The sequence below is a fragment of the Gambusia affinis genome, linkage group LG16, assembly GCF_019740435.1.
Source record: "Gambusia affinis linkage group LG16, SWU_Gaff_1.0, whole genome shotgun sequence".
NCBI lineage: Eukaryota > Metazoa > Chordata > Actinopteri > Cyprinodontiformes > Poeciliidae > Gambusia > Gambusia affinis.
Window position 1 is genome coordinate 13,984,347 of NC_057883.1, and position 27,775 is coordinate 14,012,121.

General features: G+C 38.5%; 1 protein-coding gene across 1 annotated transcript; it reads right to left on the bottom strand.

Annotated features, from left to right (window-relative positions):
* Window positions 1-2,564: 2,564 nt before the first annotated feature.
* Window positions 2,565-3,445, bottom strand: olig4 (oligodendrocyte transcription factor 4). The gene has a single exon (XM_044141962.1). It carries the CDS (start codon window positions 3,437-3,439, stop codon window positions 2,669-2,671), a length of 771 nt encoding a protein of 256 aa, XP_043997897.1. The 5' UTR covers window positions 3,440-3,445; the 3' UTR covers window positions 2,565-2,668.
* Between the last annotated feature and the right edge of the window lie 24,330 nt (window positions 3,446-27,775).

Consider the following 27,775-nt stretch of genomic DNA (forward strand, 5'->3'; position numbering starts at 1 on the left):
TCCTCCAATATGTCTGTCCTGGTCCAGCCCTGAGTCCCCTTAATTGGGTCTTTCAGTTCCCTAATTAACTCTGTCAGCACAGGTCGGCCTGAGCCAAGTCGGGATAAGCAGCCCTCTATTGATCAGAATCTAAAGCAGTTAACTTATCCATCTGTCCACATGGGTGTGGACAATAAATTAAGATAAAGGGGAATGTGTAATGCCATATCACAGCATTCCTAGCTTGGTAAAGGAGGTCCTCTGAGGCACTTAATTCATGTATTGCTGCATGAATTAAAGCAAATACATTAAAATAAGTTATTTGCTTGCACTTTGTTACTTGCAACACAAGTCAGCAAATTTGTGGGCAGAGCTGAAACGATGGTTGAGAAAGGCAGCCTACAAACTTGGTGGAGGAATGGTCCAAATTACCATGCAAATGGCAATTTCACCATATAGTAAGGACTTGAATAAAGCCCCCTAAATTTGAAAATTCAAAAAGGAATTTCTCAAAAAAATAATATTATTCTGGCTTTTAGCAGAATCATGAGACAAAACAGAAAATAATATTTTATGTGAAAACATAGTAAAGTTTCTGAACTTGCATAAAATTTTGGATATTGTTAAGATGCTTCATTTTGAGTGTTTTACCGAAATGAATTAAGTGATTTTGATTAGATTATGAAACCTAGTTGAAAGTGTTCTAAAGGAAATTTGCCATAATTAAGTTCTGTTAGAAAAATATATTACGTTGGTTTAATTTTTTTAAACCAATTCAACAATTTTGAGATTTCTTTTTAACTAGATTTTTTGAAAGCTAGTTTTACAGTAGTCATAATGCTGTTAGAACCTTTATCTACAATCTGATAATTAATAAATTCAGATGTAACAATGAGCTTTCAATAGTTTTGAATGTTTTTTTTAATATAAATGTAGGAATAATTTTACGTGGTGCACATAGTTACATGCTAACTGTGTCACTTAAATCAGAACTTCCTCTGCTGGTTGAGGACAGGAGTGATAACTGCAGAAGCTGCTCATAATGGTACACAGAGGACATGCCCATATTGTATGATTTAAGAAGCATATCCATTACACACCACAGTCATCACACCCACCCACACATGCACGTAGACTTTCCAGACCACTGATGCCATATTGTGGGTTAACACCATCTGGTGCCAATCAGAAAACACCAGCTTTGCACAAGTCAGTGTCTCTAATTATCTACCTCCAGCAAAGGCAAGCCGATCCCCACTAATCTCCTCAATGTGTTCAGCTTCCCATTCCCACCTGTGTCCCAGTAAAGAGGGGGAGGTCTGTGGCTCTCTGTGTCATGGGACCGGGGACCAGGTGACGGCGCGGTGCCGGTCCCCACGACAGAAGCCGCAGCGCTTGGTTTGGCTGGCAGCTGCTTCCCCCTACTGAGACATCCCACAGCTGACAAACCCCCGGCGCTGACAGGAGCTCTTTACAGTGTCAATAGCCTCATATATTTGAGCTAACCGCCTTTGTGGTGAGCGAGGGTGTCAGGGCTTTTGGCCCGACAGCGCTTGTTACCATGATGAAATGTAGATTGAATGGAGGGGGTCTATGTCCCAGGCACGAGAGCTTTGACTCCCCCTGTCTTTGTGTCCGCATGGCCATTGTTCAAACCCTCTTCAGCTTTGTGATAAGGAGGAGGTGGGTGAGAATGACTTACATCTCTTCATTCTCCCCGATCTCCAGCTCATCTGTCAGCCGTGGGAGGATAAGCATGTATTTTACACGCTTGATTTGTTGCTAAGTGAAGGCCAGCCATTGCTGACTTGTTTAACTAAATCATGTTCATGGCTCTCCATTGGTCTTGTTTGCATAAACAGCCGGGTTTATGGTTTATTTGAGCCATTCTTTCATTTCATAAGGTCTGAATTTTGACTTTTATGACAGTCACAGCAAAAACGGCCTGGAGAGATTGGATGGTGTGGGGAAGTGTTCATGAAACTTCACTATTAGTTTAGCTTTAATTTAATCCTTTTGTATGCCTTATAACCACAATCATACAAGACAGTGACAAATGGCTGGCCTGCAGCTGAGGACATCGTTGTGTCCCTCGCCTGCATCTGACAAAAGTGACGCGCCTTCATGGCGCCTGTGTCGTCCTTTCATCTCCAACACCCTGTTGAGGTGAAGATTGATGGCGCCACATTCAGCTTCTGTGCTGTCGTATTGTCTCACCCTCCTGTCCCTCCTTAGCTCTTAGTGTGCCCTAAGCTGGTTAGCAACAAATACCCCCCCCCCCCTTCACCAATTTCTACTAACAAAATTAGTGTAAAATCTATGTTGCACAATAATTAAACTCACATATCTATCATTTCTGGTCTCAAATTTATATTTGGAAGTAAAGATTTTTTATGTGGTTTTCACTGTTGAGCAACGAAAACAAATAAAAGAAGAATGAGGAAAACAAGTTAGTTTCAAATTTATTTTTTTTAATTTAGGAAAATAGAAATCCTGAACATATCTGTTCCAATTTTTTACAAGCTTTCCTTAACACAAACATTGGATAAGTTGCAGATTTTGTTACACAAGTAAAAGGCCCAATGTTGCTCTATCACAAAGTACAAAATATTTTTTGACAAAATAGCAGCAGTTTGTATGTACAATATGAACAAGTTTGGCTTCAGTCACTTTGTTGGCGAGTCCTCCTTCATTTGTTCATAGACAAGCCGTGCAATGTGGAGGTGGCGGTCGGCAGAGGCTGGCAGAGTGTGCAGGGGCATGGCATGCCAGGAAAATGTCTGTAGGAGCCACCAAGGTGGAGCGGGTCCTTGAGAAGGCCCTGCACTGGAGCGTGGAAGCCCAGGAAGCTAGCTGATGGAGGGGAATGAGGAGCTGGAGCTGAAGAGGGAGGAGAGGAGTGATGCTGCAGAGCTGTAGGTGTGCTGCCCACCAGAGAGTGAAGGGACTGGGCCAGAGGATGCAGAGGGAGGTGAACAGATGTGGCTGCATGGTTGATAGTTGAGTGGGCGGTGGAGCGGCTCTGGGCGGCAGCACCACCTCCGTAGACGTCCCCGACCAGTTTTTTCATCTCTTCTAGAGAGCTGGACAGCATAAGGATGTAATTGCGAGCTAGAAGCAAGGTGGATATTTTGGACAGTTTGCGAACAGAAGGTCCGTGAGCGTAGGGCATCACCTCCCTCAGTCCATCCATGGCCTGGTTCAGGTCATGCATCCTCTTCCTCTCCCTGCTGTTGACTTTGAGCCTTAAGTCTTGCATCTCCTCCTTGCTGAGTTCAGACCTGCTCTTGGTTTTCCCGCCTCCACGTTCCATCCTGTCTTGGTTAGCCTCACTGCCATTTCTATTTTCCTGGCAGTATTTCTGAAAAATAGTGTTGGAGAAGAAGCTGCCGGCAGAGTCATCCACCACCAGGTCTGGAGATGAGGATCGGCTGCACGTGGAGCTGGCATCTGAATCCATTTCAGTTTTTTTTTAAAAAGAATTGTCCAAAATCCTTAATTTTTGAAGAGTCACAGAGAGTTCTTGCTGCACAGTCTGTTCCACAGGAGTGAAAGTGTTTGAAATCTGTCACGCCGTGGGCCTGCTGGTGTGTATTTATATTGGGGACACAACAAAGGAACAATAAGCTGCATAATGAGACACTTAGGGCCACAGCCAATTGCAGAAGGGACACACTTTCACCCCCCTGTTACACCTCCTTCATGCAGCCCCACTTCACCTTCCCACACACCCTTTAACTCCCCTAATCTAATGAGTCCACTACACATTAACCAAAACACAGATATATTCACATTTCATTTTCAGCTATTCTCATAGAATCATCCATGGCTATATAAAAATGCAAAATGTTTATGTAACAAATCAAGATTAATAAAAAGAAATATATGTATATATATATATATATATATATATATATATATATATATATATATATATATATATATATATATATATATATATATATATATATATATATATATATATATATATATATATATATATATATATATATATCAGAGTTCAACAGGCCACCATTTTTATTGCTGTCTGCCATTTCACCAGATAGATGATGCCTCCAAGGCCTTATTTACATATGGTTTCTATGAGACACGTTGGAGAAAGGTATGAGGCACCATATGAGGCGGCTTAAACATGTAAAGAGCAGCGTTAATGGAAGACTGGGTACAATTCAACTAGGAGTTAAGACAAAGGAGGTCAAATAAATTTGAATCGGCTTTCCAAACAGTCTGTGAAATCACATCACTGTTTCTGGAAGGGGGTCCTTCATGGAGAGATAGTTAAAAAGATACTAAAGAGGCCACAGCGCTGTCTTCAGATAACTAAATGGTATTTCAGTAAAACCTTACCTTTTTATCTTTAAAAGTTAAGATACACTGTAAAAACTTCTAACAGAATATACAAGTTCATGCATACCTTGTATCTTCAGTTGTTTTAGAACAAATAACTTTGTACAACAGGCTGTTGTTCACCCTGAAGCACCAAGCATGTCCTCTTTAAAACATGCAGAAGACTAAAAACAGCATTTTCCAGAGCAGCAAGAGAGACTCCATTGCAAGGATTCCTGAAGAGAACTGCGATTGCAAAACTTTCAAATTCTTAAAGAAAAAAAAAACCCAACTAATTATCAGAGCTAAAATGTGGAAAGGCTTTGTCCTGTCCCTTTTCAAAATACTTTCATAACATTTGCATTGCATTTTTTTAAATGCAAAAAGGATCAAATAAGAAAATATAAGTAATGTGAGCACTTACAGGGGTTTGATGGAATTGTTATGAAAATGTGCACACCAGGTATATTTTTTTTTATTTAAAAAATTTTTTGGTAATAGCAAGGGAAAGTTTTACATTATCAACACATACCAAAGTTTTAAAATAATTTTTATTTCAAAACCTAAACTTTTCTATTCATCTTTAGAGTCCTTTTAATGAGATAAGAGAGGAACTGCAGATTTTCTCTGGTTATATCTTGGATTTTGATAGAAAACTTGCCAACATTTTAGCCAATGATTAAAATAAAATGATGTTTTCTTAGTACTTAGTGGCAACTACTGTTTGCTGACATGCTAAGTTACTAGTAGGTTTGCTAACCTAACTGTAGTACAATGGCTAAGATGGTTATGATGCCTAAGGCTGAATACTGATTCTACTTGAAAGTAAAATTTTGTTGCTGTAATGCATACTGATAAGTATTTTTTTTCACTCACTTGTGTTCATTAAAACAGCAGTGGTAAACGCAAATGAAAACATTTTACCTTTCCCTTTTTACCTTTTCACTCCTCATGTTTTAATGTATAGATTAAAGACCACATGCATGGCTGCATACAATCTCTCCTCATTTTACTTGAAAATCTCAAGTTTTAATAGTTTTGTAAATACTATAAAAAAACAACAAAAAAAAAAAAACATGACATCTAATAATTAAAAGATTTGTACCAAATATCCTCCTCTGGAAAAATTACTTTCATGTTCTGACAATATTGTATTAACTTTTCAGTAGACATGTACAAAAAGCATTATTGTATTTTATGTAGTCCATAATTGCTCTTCAGATTTGTCTGTTGTTAAATGCCAGATGGGTCTCCCAGTGGTTTACATGTTGCTTAATGTGCAACTTCAAAGCAAAAAATCCTCCCAAACTGATTCTACTCACGGACTTAAAAGAGCGTCTCAACCAGGAATCAAAAGGGTTCTGAAGACCCCCCACCACCGCTCCATCAGGGCGCTTCAGATTAGCCAATATTCAAGGATATTATAATTGGTGGAACCTGGAGAGCTAACATAAGCCGTTTATTTGGAGCATATGGATTTTCCCATCGTTAGGCTCTGAGCCAAAATGGCTGCTGGATTCTCATCTGTTAATTGGGTCAGATCCTAATTAACAATGTGAGATAAAGTATTCTACTCTTTTAATAGAAAAGAAAATTAATGTTTTCAGGCAAAAAGGAATTTGAAAAATCAAGCTGAAAATCTTGACGTGAATATTTGGAGATGATTCATACTGTCAGAGACCAAGAATAGGGAGACATATGGACTCTTGCGGATCAATTTGGTGCATCGATAGTTCTTCTATTACTTTATTTTTATATTCATGGGCCAAATAAGTCCCATTGTGTGTCGTTTTTATTCTTATTCATGTGTTTGCATAGGCAACGGGCCACACAGAGAGACAGAAGGATAAAGCTTTGCATTCTACAAATGAAAGCATAACCACCTTCCATGTTTCCATATAATCCTTCAGTTTTTAACCCTCCATCAGAGTGTTTAACTTTCTTCTCTAGATGTCACCTTTCAGGACCTTTCATCCAGTTCTTAGATCTGAGACATCCTCTTTTTCTCCCCCAGGCTTTACGGTCCCGCTTTCTGATGCCTCATGGGGTGCACTCCAATGAAAGTGCTCAGGTGACCATAAAATGAGGGCATTATCACAGGCATATGCTTGTAGTGACAGAGGATCAGCCCAGATTAGAGCCTCTTATAGCTCAATAAAGCACTGAGCTGAAGAGCAAACCTGTGCTGTTCAGCATAAGGCCTCTTTTGCTCTCTGCTGGTCATTGTTTAACGGGATCAGGGACTCGATCTTCTCTACACCCACCAGGCTTTAATCTGGGCATGTGGCCGAAAGAAGATCCTGGGGTTGTTTACAGTTTTGGATCACACACGATCGTTCTTGCATCAGCTAGAATAAAACTCTTTGCAAAAGTATACATATAGATTTTCCAGAGATTATCATATTACAACCAGCAACATTGTTGTGTTATATCAGAATTTAATGTTTTTGAGATACACAAAGTAGCACAAATCCAGTACAAGTAATTACCTTCAGAGGTCAGCTGATGAGTTAATTCACTTAGTTTATTTGTAATTTAATCTCACTAAAAAACACAGATGTAAAAAGAAGGCACTAGAGGTTTGTCAGAGGACAATAGCAAACAATCATCATCACACAGACAGTTCATTGTTTCATAGAGTTTAAAGAAATGCTAGGTTATAAAACAATATCCTTTATGAAAATTGTGTGGAGCAGCTGTAAACCCATTAAGACACTAAGACAAATTGTTCACAGGAAGCATGAATCAGAGAACCAAGAAGCTCAAGATAACTATGGAAGAGCTGCAGAGATCCAAAAATCAAGGGGATTGTCTACTCACAGAGCCACTGCTGGTTCAGTTTTGGTCCTGAGATGTGTGCTATTGTGCCGCTCCATCAATTGAAGTAAATTAAAGTAACAGCTTTAATTTTTTTTATATTCTTTTCAGTTGCTTCAGAATGTCTTCCTTATTATGTTTTAAGTCCCTGTGCCATTTCTGGGCATTGCCCCTCAGCAGAGCCATTTATTCTCTGGAGAGGAAATCAGTGCCTCTCTTGCCTCATTCAGATCAACTGGGAAGGCTCACTTTGATCTCTGAAACAAATAGTTGTTCGGGTGCAGATATAAAACATAATGTCACTTAATTAGCAGACTGAATTATTTCAGAGAAGATATGTGATCCCTAGTTTATATTTTACTACTACTTTTACATTATGAGTGATCAGTGATGTGGTCAAAATAAATCCCTCTGACAGGCTGTCTTTGACCTCATCTGGAAATGCTTTGATCTGAATTTAGGAGGAAAACTCCTGCCATTCTTCTCATCGCGCCTTCCCAGGCGACTTGTGGAGGATTGTAAGAGAATGTGTCCTTTGTCATTTTTCTTTCACAGCTGAAACTTCTTAATAATCACACACGTTTTCACTCCAGCAATCGCCTTCCTACCATGTATGCATCCAAGTTTGCAAAATCATTTGCCAATCATTTGAAGAATGTCAATAAGAAAGTTAGTGTGAAAAGTACGCCATGAGGGATATTGTCACAAGCCATGTAGACAGTAATGCGTGTGAAGAAGACGCTCTGATCAGATGAGGCCACATGAACTCCATCCATCTTTTTCAAAGAAGGATGAACAAACATTTCAGGTTTGTGATGGGCAAGTGTGGAAAATCTTGAAGACGAACCTTTCCAGCTGTAACTGCAACAAGGAAGACGATTCTACAAAATGTCGACTGAGAATCAGGTCACTTCAAACAACAAACTTCCAATCATGATATTGGGATTTTTTGCGAGTGAACACATTGGATATGGATGTGAAGTGAGAAATATGAAAATCTTCAAGGGATATGGAAACTTTTGCAAGGCACTGCACGTGAATTTTTGCTACTTTTATCTGTAGATTTAGCAGGAGAAAAGGATATAAAATTGTTTCCCCAAGCACCTGAACGGGCTAACAAGTGTTTCTGAGAACAGGGAGGGCTGCCTTTTGTTCACGCAAACTGCTCTGATTTATTCATTTACACTGCCTGAAACAATTGCATTATCTTAACCACAACAAAAAGAGACAAAGGCAGTATGAAAATCCCCTAGGATGTTTATGAGTCACTAAAGACTCCAATAACTTTCACCTTCATCTTTAAGGGGCCGTGGAGGATTGCATGCTGAGGAAGGCTGCAGGGCGAGGGTAGTTAGGAGGAGGCGTCCAAGCACACAGGAATAAAAGTAGTCCAGGAGCTGAATGGGACTTGGTCAGCAGGCTGTCTCATACACTGGTCTACTCCATGCTGCTAGAACTTCATAAATTACCCCACAGTTACCCCGGGGGGAAACACTGAGGGAGGACAGACAGCCTAAAAGGGGGAGCGAGAGTGAAAGGGGACAGAGCCAAACATGTTGCTGAGCAGGAGGTGCAGAGACCATATCCAGACGTTGGCCTTCAGGTTAGTGGAAGACCCAGTGTTAGCAAGTCGGGTAATTATTGAAACAAACAAACAAACAAACAAAATGCTTTAGTTAAACTATATTTCTAAGCAAAAATCAGAGCAAAACATAAGATTTCAATGTAATTTTTAACAAGAGTCAACCAAGGAAATTGAAAAAAGCCTAAACTAAATTCACGTAAAACTGAAAGTACAATTATAAACCAAAATGCAATGTAAATAGAGTATGGGTTAAAAGGTCAATCTGGACATGTTGTCTGACCAGGATGGTTTATGTAGCTTTTTTGCCTTTGTAGATGAAATAGTTTGAAAGCTACTTTTTATATTTACTCTAATTATCTTTGGTATTAAAAGTTGTTTGCTTCAAAACATTTGAATGTGATAAAAAAAAAAACCAGCAATAAACTGAAGAAAATTTATACAATACACCAGATCCTGCACATAATTTACCCCAAAATTGGTATACATATGAAATGAATACAAATGTTTTTTAAAAAAAATTAGCATTTTTTAAAGTGTTTATGAAAGATTCTCTTTTTAATTACCCGCAATTGAATGTGAAGGAGGAGTGCATTTATTTTGAAAGACATTTTGTTTAGACTCTAAAACCTAATGTTTTATATCAAACTTTAAGTTTTATTTAATCAACTGTTTTACGTATAAAATAAATCGTTTAAAATGTTTCTGAATACAAGCTGAGTAAAATATACATATACATCTATTTTTTTTAAAAAACAACCAAATGGCTACAAACGGCTGCACAGATGCACTCTTACTCAGTGTATCTGTTTGGCATTGTGTTGGTCACACTTTTGAACAGTTGGCAGCTCCTTGGTGCACGGGGGAGGCTTTGTGTCAGCGATCTGTGTAGTTCTGCTGCTCTGCACCCCCCAACTCCCTGTTGCCCCCACCATTCCAGTTTGATGGGGAACTTCTCTCCCAATAATCTCTCTCCTTCAAGCCTCGGCACGAAACCTGCCTTTCATCAGCACCATTGTCTCAGTCTGTTACCTCTGCTTGTGCTCCTTCTCCCCAGCAACAGCCCCTACCACACACAAACACACTTTCACATCCCATCTGTGGGCAGGCCTGCCATGTGTCCATTCATAACAGTGCCGCTGGCAACGCCACTGTAGGTGGAAAGTACATGATGCAGTCCTTTTGTAATGGGGCTCATCTCTTAGCTACTTACCACTGACCTTAGGGTCACCAGGCACAATGATCCAAGTGTTGGTGGCCACTGGCCATCCTCATTGACCAGTGATTGACGAGCTGATCAATGATTTCTGTGTGTGCCCACATGTGTTCGGTTGGTATACAGCCTCTGCAGGGTCATTGAATGAAGCATGCTGTGTTGTTAGTTTTTGTCTGCTCAGGCCATCAGACTAGTTAGTAACACACAATTGACTTCCTGGACTTTTTTGCTTGATGTAATACAGTAGTTATTGCTGCTCAATTGGCAGCCAAAAATGCTTTAAAGAAACAGTCCAGTTAGAGCTTTTTGAGAAAATCAAACTTCAGACTAATCTGTCTTGTTTTTAATTTTCAAACGCATTTTTAAACATGACTTGGGATTGCAAATTATACGTTTTGTAAAATGTGTTTTTGAGAATAACTGTTCTCAAAAACAACTGTTTTTTGCAGATAGGTCTGCAAAATTCAAAAATGTATATTTTCTGGAACAATTGCTCTAAATTAGAAGGTTTTCAAATTCAAGCAAATTAACTTTAGTCTCATTTTGACTTTTACAACAGTAAAACTATCTCTGAGCTTAAAATCATGTACTAAATTATTTTATCTTACTTATTAGCATCACTGTTGATAATGCTGTCTAATCTTCTTCTTAGCCACTAGGTACCTACTTCTAACTTTCTATAAAAGGCAAATTAAACTTTCAATTAAGACTCTGTTGCCCAGATGTAGTCATCAACCCTAAGTAATGAAGGTAAATTTTTGCTTCTGGAAACATGAAGGCACAAGCAGGTGAGTGAAACAGATTTATTTTTTATTATTATTTATTTATTATTTTATTTTATTTTACTTTGTGATGTCTTTTACAGAAGCTCCCTCCCAAGCTTCTGATAGGAACATTGTTCTGATCTATTTGAAATAAATGTTTAAATATCTAAATTTGAAAATTGATTAAGCCAAAAAATTTGATCAAACAGTAGATTTTTGTTATTTTAGTCCAGCTTCACATGAGTGATTGACTTTCCAGTTTTGCAGAAACTGTAAAACAAGAATCATATCAAAAAATATTGATACATGTTTCTCCTCACGTAGCCGACATATTAAACTTGCATTCACACAGATGTTGTAAAACTGAATGTTTGGTTTGTGTGCTCACTCAGAGTTGAGTATATAAAAAAGATCACAGATAAAAAGAAACGCCATTGCATTTGGCAGGAATCAGATTTCATACAAATGAGTATTCCCACTACAACCTCTGCGTTTTATGTATTACTAAAAAACACTTTTGTCATGAATCATGTGTTATGCCCCCAGATTGATATCACTTTCTTGTTGCTCTTTTCAGCCCTCTCCTTTCATCTGGCCATATACTCCGCATATTCCATCCAGGAACCACTCACAAGGCTCAGGTGGTTTATTATGGGCACATTAAACCTTAATTCAGACCTGAATATTGATGAGGAGTTCTGCTGCTTTTGCAGTCCAACTGGGACGTTTTTAGCTCCAAAGTCTGTGATCAATTCAGTAGAATATAACATATAAACAGGGCTTGGTTGTGCATTTCATTCTGTGTTTAAGTTGTTAATCTTGAAGAGATGCATAAAGGTAGTACAATTTGTTAACAGAGTGTTTTATTTGAACATTAACTTGTTTGCAGGTCTTTTATTAAGGCATTATTATTGTGAATGGTGGTAGTTCACATTTCATGTAGACTGATACAAATGTCAGATGAGATTTAGATTTAGTCATTACACGACTAAATTTAAAAAAGGAAAACCTGCAGCAGGCTCATGCCCTTGCTACAGTCAACCTAAAAGTGCAAGTCTGTAGAATAAGAGACAAGTTCACTAAAGCTTAAGGTGAGAGATTCAGTTGCAAGATGATGGGAGAAGAAACCTTCTGGCATTTAAGAATGTATAGAGTGTATCAGTACAATCTCCCTTTACAAAACATAGAACAGAATTGATCAGAGCTGTTTGATGTGGGCAGTAGGTGAGTGAATCTGCACACAAATTTGGAAAAAAAGCATTTTTGAATAATTTTGTATAATAGAAAATAGTTGACTAACCGAATAGCTTTTTACACCAAATGATAATCCTTTAAAAAGCTGTGATTTTCAAAGGATTTGTGTTCATTTCTATGAACACAAACCATTTTTTGCAATTATTAACTTAAGTTAGAGAAGATAATTAGAGATGACAGTGTGCAAACATAATTGCACGTGTATAAGTTGTCCTTTGATTTGCAGAATTAATGATGCATGAGAGTGACATTATTGCTTTCAAACGTTCACATTTTACATTTCTTTTATAATTATTCTGTTGTTTTCTGAGTCTCTCTGCAAAGCAATTTGCCGCTCATTTCAGAGCTATGCGGTCTGCAGCCCCACTTTACAAGTACAAGCAATCATTAGCCTTTCCATTTGTTTCATCATTAGGAGATGAACCAAAGTGGTGGGGATTGTGGGAAACACATTAATGAAATGTGTTTTGCAATCAAAAATGCGAACATATTAGATGTTTTTACACCTGCAAGTCTCAGGCAGATATTGCTGTCCCAGCAGGCTCTTCAGGTTGAAGTGTCCTCCACTTCCAGACAATATTTAAAGCTGAACAGGTAACTTCCACCACTTCTGAGATCTCTTTGAATTCCTTACCAGAGTTATGAGCTGCTATAATCTTCTGTTCAAATGGCTCAGGCAACTTTTTTTTTTTCATTTCAGGTGACAGGAGCACACCAAACTAGATGTCTAAGGTTTCAACTGGGAACTGATATAATACTGATTTTAGTCTTTTTAAAAACTAACAACAGCTTTTTTAGATTAGTAGAATCCAAACACAAAGGCAAACACACAAACTTTCAGTGTTTTCGACACCAAAAGCTCATTTCGGTGACAAAAAAACAATGGGATAAAATGCAAGAAAGATGGAGGGAAAACTATTGTATGAAGATTTGTAAAGATGAGTGATTACCTAAACGTGCTGCAGCTGAGGAAGAACATGAATGAGAATTATTTAGCACAGATGGATGGACAAAAATGTCACTCTGTAGCCATGAAGAGACAAACTTCAAAAAGCAGCTTTAACTTCAGCAAACAATGCTTCTAAAAACAATTGTCTCTGGTGAGCTGACTGCATGTATCCTCTTCTTTCTTTCTCAAAATGATGTGCCACTTAGCTTTGATCTACCGTAAAACATCCCACTTAAATACAAGACTACGATTGTATGTGATTAGGTAAATTCAAGGAATACAAACCCAAAAGAGTTCAGAGGATTTATCAGCAAAATGTATATTTTTCCGAAAACGTCTTAAAATGACTTATGAAATTAGTCAAGTGAGGGACGACTCAAGATATTTGTACAGTGCTATGAATGAATCATTTCTCAAAAAAGACAATTGAACAATTGAACAAACCAAAATGTGTAAAGCAACTACCCCTGCAGGAACGGTACTGTGACTGCGTGGCCTCTTGCTAGCAACAGGGCTTAGCTTGGGTTTATAGCACCTTTGTTATTAATATAATTCTTTCTCTCACCTTTCCTGTTCCAAAGAGTGCTGGGCTTTGGTTTTTGGCAAAACAGCCCTGCCCTGCTGAGCGCAGCATTAAATATCAATACTAGTTTACAAGGGTCCATAAATGCTTGATAAAAAGAAGGGGCAATAAACGAGCAGCAAGTATTTTCCAGATGTATGGAAAGATGGAGAGAAAGGAAGAGGAACACACAAGAACTGAAAAGTGGGGTGAAAAACTCAGTATTGGGTTTCATAACGTCTTATTCCAGCTCTAATTATCAACACTATTAATTGCAGGTTTTATTCCTGTTTACTAAGCAGAGGCATCACTCTGCTTCACTTCCTCTCTAATGTATTATTAATGAAGAGTTAATTCCGAGAAGGATTTAAGGATCATGGAGTTATGGAGTGCAGTGGAGGCAGAGTAAACAGCACAAGCAGTGACAAAAGGTCCCATAAAAGTACCGCTCAAGAGACTGAGTAGTAGTATATTTAGGGGACAGTGGGCAAGGCTTGGACCTTTGAAAGATTAACGCAGAGTCCACAAAAGCACAGGGGGCTCTGCGGCCATGCAGGGGCGTGAGTGGGTTGCTCGCTGGTTAAATATTGGCAGTCTTGGATCTCCCATCATTGTCTAGTTAGGTACTCCACCCAGGCCCCAGTTCACAGTGCAGACACACATCTTGGCAGGCGGAGTGAGCCGATACAAAGGCCGTCGATGCCCAAAAGGCAGATATGGAGATGTATTGGTGCTGGGTGGGGGTCTCGCCACGTGGGGCCCCCGTAGTCGTAAAACCCCAAGCGGGACAGATTGTACAGCTAACCTCCCCAGAAACCCACTCTGCACCACCCCCTCGGTCCTCCTTTTTTAGTGAAGTGACAGTGATAAACGGGACGCACGACCATCCAGAACAACAAACAGAGTCTGCCTCCTTTCTTCAATGTGGGCGAGGGCAGGCGTAAAGTGGGTGCCATCCCATTAGAGACTGGTTTCAATCCTGCAGAGAAAAGGATGGGGGGAGCGGAGGAGAAAGAGCCATTCAAGCTAAAGTACCCCTCCAGCTCTACTGTTTTGTCTTCTCCAAAAAGAGTGTCATAAAAAAATTCTCCTTAATTGGTGCTCCATAAAATTAGCATCTCCAAGCTGATTAGATTTCCTCTCTCCTTTACTTACATTTGTGCTGCTCAGTGACCTCTTTCCCTTCCATTCACGTTTAGGCCTTTCACAAATTTATTGGGTTGCAGAGTAAAAAGAAACTCATGTAAGATTGTGCCCTTTGCCCTCCATCACTCCTCCTTTCAGTCAACTCCATCTATAAAGCAAATGTTTGGACACTGAAAGGAAAGCTTTTGATAAAACACTGAATTTTGACCAAATGTGTGTAAAATATTTACATTTTTTCACCCAAAATTATACAAAAATGCCTTCATTATTTCCCCCAGAAACCTTTAACTTGGCACACTCCCATGGAGAAAGAAAATAGTGAAAATCTCAAGAACTATCCCAAAATGTAGAAGCTGTGTGTCCTGGAAGCTCCTGGTTGCAAAAAAAAGCTCCACCTTCAGCAAAACCTGGTTTATTGACATGTCAGAGCAGAACAGACTGAAATATAATCCCATTAACTCTGAATGGCAAGTCTGTTACTGTGTTGCATAATGTGTTTCTCTCTGCATGGATAATTACCATCTCCATGGAAATGGCTGAGAGGTGATGGGATTTGCAATGCTTTGACATTTTTATGGGTTAATATAGTCTGTAGACACATCAGTCTTTCCAGACAAAGTTTGGACTCATTTCCTCCAGTTTTAAAAAGTTGCACTGAGTCTGAAAAAAGACATTCATTCAGCGTCATTCAAATGTCTCTATGGTGGAAAGCATCTGAAAGTGAAGTTAAATTCCTTGTTTTTACAATCAATCTTGGCCAGTGAAGCTGACTATGATTACTCTGATACTCCCAAATAAAATCCAAGGTAGCCCTGTGCCTAACTCTGTGAGATAATTGATTTAATTAGTAATATAATCTCAGTACAAATCAAACCCTGAGAAAAACAGCATTAAGAAGAACAGGGGTAAAATTATATAGACAAATATTGGAGGTTATTTTGTAAAACAGTCACAAGAAGTCCTGTTAAAGTTTGACACACCACAGGTGGGGAACAAAACAAAGGACCTCAGGACAGAGGAGAACAAAATTACACCTTTTGACCTAAAAGTAAAATGGTCTGCGTATTGCAAAGCTAATATTACATCGCCCTAGAAAATTATCCCCATGTTAAAGGATGGTGGTGGCAATATGCCATGGGGAAGCTTTTCTTCAGCAGACACAATGGAAAATCTTTTATCTAGCACCTGTCTAGGAGAATCCCTATATCTGGGGCTCTGCTGGGCAATGTGCCAACAGACTCTTGGTAGAAGGAAACATGTCCCTTTGGACACAACATACTGAAATACAGTACACTAAATTAACCCATAAAGATGCCAACAGTTCTGAAAAGAAGCCAGTTACGATCAAATCTCTGAGCCTCAAGAATAGGAGTTTCGTCTGTCGACCAGATGCCCCTGGTTTCACTTCTTATACCACATGTTTTACGTTGCCTCTGATGCTCCTTCCCTGCAGAGGGAACAAAACACTTGAGATTGTGCGAGATTTTCACTTTACAGTTAAAAAGTGGATGTAAATACAAAGGACGTGCTACAATGGAAGTCTTTAAATGAATGCATGTTCATGTGCTAGAATGGCTCAGTCAAAATCCAGAGCTGAAAATTTGTGATGACATCTCAAAGTTCTGCTCACCGATGCTCTCAATCCAATCTTACTGAGCTGGAGGTCTGTGGCAGAAACAATGGTCATAGATTCCAGAGAAGTTTAAAGTCCATGTAGAGAATTGCAAGCGCTGCTGTATTAGGTGGATCTGAAAATGTTTTGACACAGAGAGGGTGGATATAAATGTGTTTTCTAATTTTCTTTCTTCTCATTGGATAATTTGGAATGAACAGTAACAAGATATATCAATATCAGATTATAGCAAGAAAACCCAATCATCCAAGACCATTATCCAAACAGTTCGAAGTAAGAAAAAAAAAATCAAGATGAGAATTGAAATCAAAGGCAACAATAGCAATAACACATAAACTTGCTCAGGTTACTATACACATATTACTTTCACATATCGTATGGAAAGTAAGAACTAAAGAGTGGGTGTATCTACATCATAATGCAAAGGGCACCGGAGGGTTAAACCAGGTTCTCCTCGGCCCCCTGACCTGTGATGTCTTTGATGCTGTGACCTTTGGGACACGGGCCCCTGAGAGGGCTCCCTGTGAAGCAGACCTGGAACTATATCACTGTCATGGGGGTCTGCGTGATTGTATGACAGACACTTTTGTCCTTTAAGTAAATATACGCGACTTTGGGTGGGACTAGAGTAAAAGGTCACACACACACACACACAGTCAGAGGAGCGAGATCAAAACAGGTGGAGAACACATCCTGAGAGAATGCATGGTAAGGGGCCTGTGTTTGGCCATTGTGTAACATTTACAGTGAGGTTCCCAGTAAAACTCCTCAGGGTAACTTAGGACCAGAATAACTGCATGGTGTAATTTACATACCCCCACTTCAATCTACGGAGCCCAGTAAAGTGGCAAAATAGCAATAGTAGGTTTTTTTTTTTTTTTTTTTGTTTCAGTTGGTGGATTTCACTTCATATTTGCCATCGAAGGTTGAAGTTTTAAAAGCCTGACTTGGTAGAAAAATAAATAAATAAACAGATCAAGAATTCACTTTGGCAACTATTATGAAACTAATCTCTGTTGGAGATATACAATCAAACTGCAAACCACGTTTGATTCAAAAGACAAGTGGAAATTTTTTAATCACCTCTTTATCCTGTCTGTTAATCATTTAAAGTGCCAACAAATCAACAATCAACTGACTTCATATCTGAGCACATGCTCTGGACAGCCGAGGTTCCTTACTGTGGATGAATGAACCACTACAATCTGCAGTACAGTGATAATCGATATATGCTGCCTGATGTCAGTCTACCTTGAAATAAATGCTGATTGCTGTAAACAATTTTTGAAAATCCATTTATTGTTAACTGTCACAGATAATGGGAACACATTAAAGCAAAAAAAAGTGTGCATAAAACCCTTTTCAACACGTTGTACAGCTATGTGATGTAAAATGCTTTGGTCGGGCAGATTTTACAGTGTCAGTATTGAAAGAAAGGATTTTGTGTGGTTAAAGTTTTGCAACTATTTATCATAAAACACCAGAGGGGGATAAAATCAGTAAACTCTACAAGAGCACAGGTTTTAATTTAAAGGAATTAATACGCCCTCTTGTGGCTTAATGTAAACATTTCATTACCTTTTTTAATCAGTTTTGATAAGCACGGACCATTTCTATAATGTATGAAGAAGTATGCTATGCTAATACGAGGTTTATTCCTTCCATAAAATCAGATTATTGACCTTTGAAATACATATTTATTCATTAGGCTAACATTAGTTTCATGAAACTGTGGCAGATTGATGTTTCCTACAGCGAATGCATGTTTAAGTTGTACTGGGGGACAATTGTCTTGTTGGGTAAAAGAAAAAAAACACAAACAAGACAAGCCCTTCCCATGCTCCACCAGAAGGCCGAGACATTTATCTTAGAATGATGGGTCGTGCTTGAGTCACTCATTCTCACTCGCTTCATGAATAATGCAGCAAAGACAGCTGATGAGGTGCGTTTCATGTCAAAATGAGCGACAGTCACACAGTTATGTAACGAACTCAGCAAATAAAGATTTGAAAAGAGGTGTCTCTCTCCCATCTTCATCTTACTGTTTGACTTATCATCGTTGTCAGGATGGCCTGAAATTATAAACTTGTTATAACTCAACTCAAAAGCAAATGTTACCAGGAAGTTGTTCTCCCATATTGCATTTCCTTTCCAACCTAAATGAATACCAACTTCATTTTATGTTTATTCTTTCAACCTATTCCCTTTTTACATTTCAAAGCATCCGAGTTCTTTGAGAAACGGCTGGGAAAGTAGCCGGCACGTGTCTCCTCCATCATTCATGAGAGTTAATGCAGAGAGCAAGCCCATGCAGCAAGAGCCCGCTCCCCTGAGAGAACCTGCAAGCACAGGGAAATTACAAATCAGCAGCACTTATAAGCCAAGCCGCCGGCAGGAACAAGCTGTGGACCTCGCTGACGTGCAACCTCCCCTCTTGGCTTCTTTCGGTACACAAACTGTATGCTTGAGAAACACTGATAAAGGCTAGAAATCAAACGCTCCCTGTCTGTGCTGTAACAGGCCTAAGGGGAACTTTTCAGGTCCTAATCATTGCACTTCTGATTAAAGTAAGCTGGCAGGAAGCTTCACGTAAACAACTTGACATTCCCTGAGGTTGTTTGTTCTTTCTTTGCAGTGAGAATGTGTTTGTTGCTTATAATGTGAGCTGTGGAAAAAAAAAACTGAAAAAGTAGCTCATGTTATCCATTAAAGAACAAATAGAAATTCAAAATTACCTCAGATAATTCAAAGCCTTCATTTTGCTTTGACCTTTGCCCCAATGTTGCCATCATGAACATTGTGACTGATAGCGATATCTTATTGCTTCTGTTGAGAGTGGAAGTGGATTATGGATATATTTCAGATTATCACCTTCCAGTTCTCTGCAAATCTCCCTTCTGAAGCGCTTTGGTTTTAAGCAAAGGAGTCAGAAGCAATTTCATGGGACAGAGGAAGCGTGCAACCCCGCTGACCGCCTTTACATTTTGAAAAGCAATTTAGGGCTAAAGCTAGTTTAACCTAGAAGCTCAAAATGATGAAAAGGAAAAATGCAAGAGCTGGAGGTGGAGTCCGGTAGTTTTTAACAAAATCTGCAAACAGAGTTTTTGGAAAAGAAGGCATTTTTTATAGATTCTATTTATTTATTTATTGTGACAAATTATAGCAAACTTTCAGGTAAAATCTGTGGTCAGAATATCACAAAGATTCACCACAGGCATTAATAGCATTAATTTGGACTTCCACACATATATTTAGTGCATTTTTATGGTAAATGCACCTGATTTGTAAAACCAAGAATTCAGTGCATATGTTTTGCATTTATTGTTGTTGATCTTCTCTCATCCTACAGGTCCCACTAATATTTGATAAAAATGTCACTGCTTTTGCTTTTGTTGCCAAGCTTCTGTTGCAATTCTCCATGGATATTTCACAACTAGCAGCAAACCAAGCAATTTCTCAACTGAAATTGCTTGGTTTCCTGAGATGGACTTTTGAGAGAACAGGATCCATTTTCAGTAGGGCAGAGGTCTGCTATATCCCAAGCTTCAACTCAAACTCCCACTTGAGTATCCAGTGTCCATACACTTTGTGCAATGCATCCATACCACTAGCAGTGACACACACCCAGTGCATGACGCTACCACCAACCTCCAATTGACATTTAATGCAACGTTCACACATTTAAAAATGTATCTTGACTTCTCTGACTAGAATAATTACATAACATGTTAGAATCGACCCAGGAGGAAACAACATCAACTCAAATCAACAGCTTGAAGATGAAAACCTGGATACAACTTTAATGGACAAAGCAGGTCAGTATTAAGCTTCCTGAATGCTGCAGCCCTTAATCTTATTGAAGATTTATGAACTGTTGTTAAAAATGGAATTCGTGACAGGAAACCAGATGGTTTAAATGAAATATACCACCTCTGATAAGAAAAGTGATCAAACATTTATACCACATTATGCCAGGTCGTCGCTTTTAACTGAAGTATATTTAAAGAACCTTTTGACTAAAACAAGATTAGAGAAAATCCACAACACGTTAAAGTCATGTCCCAAATTCTTAGTTTTACATTTAATTGAAAGTTACATTTCAAATAATCATTTTGTCCAAGTTCAAAAGCATCATTAGAAGCACATAATGAATGACAGTAAAGTCAGTGATGAGTTCATTAATTTGACACTTTTTATTTGAATTCTGAAGAGCAACAAGAACCCAGACAGTGTTTCATGGTCCACTGGGTGTCTGAGCAGAACATTTAGAACCACAGCAGTCAGAAATCCTTGAAATGACACCAAACAATGAGTTTAAACCAAAGTAGTGATGGGAAAACATTTTTATCATGTCTGTTATCAGTCATCACACCCTGACCCCAGACAGCATCTGTCTGGGACGATGGCACCACATCCTGACAGAAAAGGTAACTTCCTGATTAATGATATTCCTCCGCTGTGTCGGAATATTCATCTGTGTGCGATCTTGCCGCTGAATCAGGACTCCACAATGTCATTCTGACTTTGCAGAAACCTCTCTCCACCTTGAGGCTATCTATTTTATGGTGTGTTTACTGGCAGAAGAACATTGTGCACCGTTTCATTGACCTCAGAGGAAACGGGGCTGAAAACAGAAGTGCTTTGTAAAAGTAATAAAGAGTTGCAAATAGGCATGTTAGGTTACCATGCAGATCTGCTTAAGGTTTTTTTGCAGTGCCATAAAACACAGTGTGGCTTTAAATTGCCTCTCATTTGTTTCTAGCTGCAGACAGGAGGCACTGTGGCTCTCCCTTCCAGCCCTCTTCTCAGTGAGCAGGCCTCTCTTTGTTCCCTCTGTAGCACATCAGCATCTGGATGATTGTGTTAACATCCCTCACAGTGCGGTGAAGATTTACGCAACAATCAGAGATTTGATTGCAGCCTGGATAATTACTGCTCATTGTGTTAAATGGTAGAGAGAGACAGAGAGTGAATAGAGCATGCTTGCAAGCAAGGAAACTAAGAAGTGTTCATATCAAGTATTTCTCTGGCTCTCTTGAAACACCCAGCTGTGCAGGAACACCACAGGGTGTCACAAAGGATTGGTTTGCTTCCAGTGTGAAGTGATGGGAGGAAAAAAAGAAAAATCGAAAAAAGCTCGAGATCTGTTCTGAGAGGCAAAATGAAGGGTTGATTCTTCTTATAGATAGGTAAATTTGTTGTGGAGTACATCGAACAATGAAGACATGCATCCTCAGCCTTTATAAAATAGTTTTCACTCATTTTAATTTACTTTTAAACATCTTGTTTGGATCTTCTTTCTACACCACTTGAAGGCATATTTTGCAAAACACTTCCACCTGCTGTAGGTGTGATTTACTCAATCTCCAACTGGGTAATAAAAAAGCTATTGGTCCAAGATTTTGTTTTGCAACACATCTATCCTCTTACAAACGCTTATTGGATAGAACAATGGCCAACTTGGGATTGCTTAGATTTGAAGAATGAATTGCAAAAAAATTAAATGTAAGCTAATTTTATTGGAAAAGCCAGGATTTTGGCACTTGAATGTTACTTTTGTTACTTAGATGATGCATCTGTAAATATTGGTTTTCAGGCCTGCCTAGTGGTCTGCAGTTGAATTCACTTCAATCTTTGACCAACAGAAGACCTTTGTACAGATTCTCAGTCATTGAGAACATGACAATCCATCTGGTATTTTGTTGTTGAAGCCATTTGACCTGTTATAAAAAAAAAATGCTTCTTCAGTTCTGAAAATGAGTTGACGGCATCAGGCTCATCAGTTGCAGTTTTTCATAAAATTTCTTGGAGAAAAAAAAAAGAGAAGCCAAGTTGCTTTCTACTTAAGCATTCAGGCCCATCTGGATGGAGGATCTTATGTCTTATGCATATGCTAACAGGTCACCTTCCAGACTTTCCCTGTAATTAGCTTCATCCAACCTGCTTTCTCATCCCCGTTGAAGAATGCATTCCCACTGTATGATGCTGCCAACACAAAGTTTCACATTGGGGAGGTTGTGTTTAGGGAGGGATCCCCTGGGAAGATCCAGGACATGGTGGAGGGAGTATGTTTCACTGCTGGCCTGGTAACTCCTAGGGATTCCCCCAGAGGAGCCGGAACAAGTGGCTGAGAAGAGGGAAGTCTGGGCCTCCCTTCTTAGGCTGCGACCTCCTCGACCCGACCCCGGATAAACAGAAGAACATGGATGGATGGATGGATGGATGGTGTTTAGGGTGATGTGCAAATGTAGCTTTTTGTTATAAATTTTTACAGTTGTCCACATGTTTGGGATGTCCCTTATGGCTTTGAGAAAACTTAAATGGCAACTTTAAGTTTCTTTAGATGTGACTTTTTTGTTGTTCTTTTTTTCATCTATGGATCTGTGGAGCACACAACAAAAGGCTGCTGTGTCAACACATTCTGCTACCTGAACTCTCTTTCCTTGACTAGTTTTACACATCTGTCTCTTTCGCTCGACAAGTGAAAGAGGACTCTGTGAGATATTCAAAGCTTGGAAAATTGTTTCATAAATATTTGTGATGCCATTTTTTTTCACTAATGATCTCTAAAAAAAAATAAAAAATCTTCACAATAGAGCTTTGACTGAGCTAATATTACAAACATTGAGGCACTGCTGTGACAATTGCATATTTATTAGTTTGTGGTTGCAAAATAACCCATCCATCTATCTTTCTATTGCATGGGGAACATCCAGCTCATGTTCTCATTGTAACTTGTTAGCATTTATTTTGAGCCTTTTCTTTTGGCTCAAATACGTTTACAAAATATTTGTCCCAGCATTTTTCTTTTCGCCAAATTGCAAAACAATTGCATGTTTAGATTTTTATTTTCTTTCAGGAAATGATGAAAAGAGACAGATTAAGAACTGATTTAGTCAACAGCTGCCACATTGGTCGTTTGAATTGTCGTATTTCCTTTATGGGTTTCTATTCATTTGTTTAATATTTTTACACTTTCAATGCTTCAAGTGCTACTTTGAAAAGGCTTATTTCTTGTTTATTGATAGATTACAGCACACCTGTGCTTTACGGTGGGTCAGTAAATCTTTCCTAATTATGCATACTTATTTTATTCACCACCAAATCCTCTCAGATTTATTTCCAATCTACTTCCCAGTTTCAACTCTGTTCTGCCATGAATTTTAATTTTCAGTAATTACAATGTTTGACTTTAAGGCTTCTGCCATTCAGAATCTTTAATTTGTTCTTTTTAGCAAGACATTTAAATTAACCTTTTGTTCTTCACTTCCATGCTTCCTACCTGAGTTTGTATTGATCTCCTCTATTACACACAGTAATGACAGAAGTCACTATTTTAAACTAAAATGTGGATTTTGCACCAGTGGGCTACTTTCAGTTGCCTGCAACAAGTTTTGTCATTGTCACATACGTCTCCCTGCAGCATTATCTGGCACAAATCCCTCATAAAATCCCCTCTCACGTCCTCACCGCAATCCGAGCACACGGAAGCTCCTATTTTTATGAGCTCGTTAAGTTGATGGGTTTTGCTAGTTCAGTGCCCTATGCAGTCACTGAGATATAACGGAGGGAGGAGGTATTATATGGAATTTTGGTTTTTATTTCACACAAGGGTAACAATTTATTGGTAAAGAGCTGAGGAAATCATCGGTTTTGCTAGGTGTTTTACTCTCCGATTCAGGCATTTGTTTAGTTTATGTTAGAAGTCAGATTGACTTGTGTGGAGGAAGTTAAGCAGGAAGCTACTGGCAAATTGTTTGTTTTGAATATATTTTCATTGACTATTTTTCTTCTGGCAAAAAGCGATATAAAGTGGTGGGAAAAATTGTCTCTCTCTAAATAACCAGCCCTCCTGCGATTCTGCAAGTACAAATCGATGGATGGAAGAACCCAAATATAGCCTCGAAGTAAGAACAGATAGCTTAAAACCTGAAAATGACTAGAACATATTACTTAGATAAACTTTGAAAACATGTCTGTAGGAGGCCTGGAAGACACACCAAATCCACAGGATTACATCAGGAGGACATGAAGAAAGAAATACATGGAGTACAAGAACCAAGCAGAGGGAGTTCTTGATAAGTGACAGATGTGTCAATTAACTAACTGACGATAAGTGTGAGGAGGTATGAAGACAATTCAACTAAACAAATACAAGAAAATCAAGCACAAACCAAACGCAAACTAACACAAGCATCTCGTGGCACAAACTGACATCAGCTGAAAGAACCCGAAACAAAAAATACTTACAAACTTTCCAGAGAACCAATCGATTCACATGAAATAATTTCAACTGACAGTTAAGATGTAAAAAGCTCTATGTTACCAATTTTGCTCATGTTTTCACAAGATTAAAGGCTGCAAACACAAGCCCTGTCAGGTTAGGGCGCAATTTCAGGCTCACATCTTGTATGAAGACAGCAGTAATAACAGAAGCAAATCTCAGGGGAAGACTACACATGAAGGAAAAAGCTGCAAGAACTTGTCTTTGTCAAAGTTTAGTGTGAAACTATAGGAGTGGAGCTGAAATACCAGATTTTGTGAATTATTAACCAAGGATGTTGTTTTATCAGGGTCCCATTACAACAAAATTTACATTCAAACCTTCTTGTTGCTGTTTGTTTTATATATTGAACAAAATATTGGCAACAGAATCAATGTGTGAAAATTTATGAAGCCAAAGGCAGGTGAGCAGGACTCAATGAGTCTGGATCAATCAAAACAGAGATAATATAAAGTAGAGTTCAGGTTTGTTATTAGGAGGAAAAAGTATGATTTCTAGTTTTGATGAATAAAGTAATTCCTTAAAAGACACCTCAGCTACTAGGGAAAATGAACATCTTTCTTTGTTTCTTAGTTGCAGCATAAGATAAATTCATGTAAATGTCAAAAACAAACCGAGATATATGAGCAATCAATGATTTATTTATTTTTTATTCAAACTTATTGGAATGGTTTCAATTAGGTTTGTTAAAATGCAAATTTGGAACTCCTCAATGACTTCAAGCTATAACAAGGTTTATCTTGACCTAAAATATCGAACCACAAAATCTTTCAGTTCTATCTGTGTGAGAACTTCTGAGGCAGTGTGCTGGATAACAGCATGTTTCTGTGCAAGTCTTTTACTGGACCACTGCCTGCCAGGAGCAAACTGCTTGCTGGGTCTCCAGAGTGATGAGAACGAGAGTTTAGGTATCCACAGGAGACGGTGGGAGTGACAGGATCCACAGGGAGCGTAGTGAAGGAGGTAAAGGAGATTTTAACATCTCCTCTCCCAGAGACAAGAGTTGTCTTAGAAGAGGAAAAACTCAAGATGCACATTTTTACAATTTTTGCATCTTTAGTTTGGTTGCAAACAGTGTGTAACTCATCAAAACTATTGAGTTAAATTAGAAACATTAGGGATACTTACTAGATTTAACCCAGTGGATCAGGGATTTTGTATTGTGATGTCACTTAGTTTATTTTCTGTCATTATATTAATAATGTAAAACCAAGCTTTAACTGTCTTAGAAGGGTAAAAATGAATCATTCTCCTTTCCATGTTACGCCCTGCCACCATTATCACACTACCGTTTCAGAAACATCTTTTTTTTAAGCTGTTTTCTTGCTTTCTCAATCTGGATCTGAAGTGTTTCTTTGTTTTCTTCTGAACAGATGCAGTTACCACACAGCAGCATACTGAGCAGAGGAAACCCTCATCTATTATGTATGTGCTCTGACATGACATTGTGATTGTTTTTTTCAAATCCCCCCAGTATGCAACTGAACTGCTGTACATGCTGGAGTTTTATTTTTCCAGCAGATGTCTTTGTAAATGCTGAAGGTTCCTCTAGAGAATTCAAAAGAATATTTGTTTGTTCTGGTGGATAAAGAAGAATGCTAAGAGAAGGTTTCAGCTTTGCTCCCTGAGTGTAGGCAAATTTCACCAGAGGTGATATGCCTGTATAACACAACGGCTGCTTTTCAACAGGTTTATGGAGACTTTATGTTTAACATCTTCTATTGAGCAAACTTGGCAAATTTTGCTTTTTGTTTTGTATATTGCATTTGTATATGGAATTTTGGATCTACTCTTACTACTACATGTGGGAAAGATGTATAGAAAAAGGTCTTGAAATTAACATAAAGCAGCATTTGCTTAAACACACACAATTATAAGAAATTAGCCTGTATTTGGAGAACATGTATTTAGTGAGAATATAAACAAATTTTAATAAAATAATGCATTTTAATACAACTAAATGTGTGTTATTAGTGTTTATTCAGATTCATTCAGTATTTGTTAAGTCAGATTCTACAGGAGCTTATGTTAAATAATATATGACTTCATTACTGAGTTGCTAATATCAAGTGACACTGAAACCAATTTGTCTTTTCTATGGACCCGTATTAGTTGTTTTTCAAACTTATTCAACTTATTTATTGTTTTATTTTCCTCTTAATCAAGTAGAGTGCTTTGAATTGAATTGAAAATGAGCTATGCAAAAAGGAAATGTCATGGCTTAACAAGAAAAAGAAGAGTAAAAATCAATTATATATTGTATTTTAATACAGCACAAGAAGGAGCTAAATGATTCAAAACAAATAAGACAAAAAAACACAACTTAAGATACTAACCAATTTTCAGGTGTTTAACTATAAAGTGTTTCATTTATCCACAGTGATTAAAAACTGATTCTTCCCTGTGACACACATAATTTTCTCAATTTTTGAGTTTGGTATAATTGTCTGTGGCCTGTTTATGGCTGTTAATGTGTGGCTTGTCATTAGTGCTGTGGTTGAGTCTGCCAATTTCCCTGACGCATCTGTAGCTTTCCTCTCCATCTACAGCTTTCTTTTTTTTATTCACAAGATAAAAGTCATATTAGGATGCTACCATCACTCATAGACACACAAAAATGCGTCTAGCTGGATTCTGAGAGAAATGATTGTTTTCTTAGGATTGACAGAGGGATCCTGGCATTTCACCCACCTCATTAAACCATATCTGATTCCTCAGAAAGGAAGCTGCTTTCTCCAGCAGGGGCATTTCCAGGTCATGTCTGTATATATTTCTTCGACTATAAAGCAGAAAAGGATGCCCCTTTGTGATAATGTCCAGCCATGTCCTATTGTTAGTTCTCTTATTTTCTGAGATGGGAAGGCAGTAGAGAGGGGGCCTCACATTTTATCCACTGGCTCACTTTGATGGTGCTCCTAGTGATGGATGAGCAGAGCTGGATACAGAAGCAGAGAAAATGAAGCTTTCATTACACTCTGTAACCAGGCCTCTCCAGAGTCCCTCTCCCAGCACTCAGACACATTACCTGCAACCCACACAACTACAACCATAAGATCAAATCAGTGTGTTCATTTTTAACGACCACCTCGATTTCACAGACTGAACCTTGAGTCGATTTCCATGAAAGTCTGTATGAGTGGAAGGATGAGCACTGTATAGGCTTCAGTAGCTGATAAGACTATGTTTTAATGTTTCCAACTGTAAAGTTTGACAAATTTAAGGTAAAAGAAACAATTATGTGA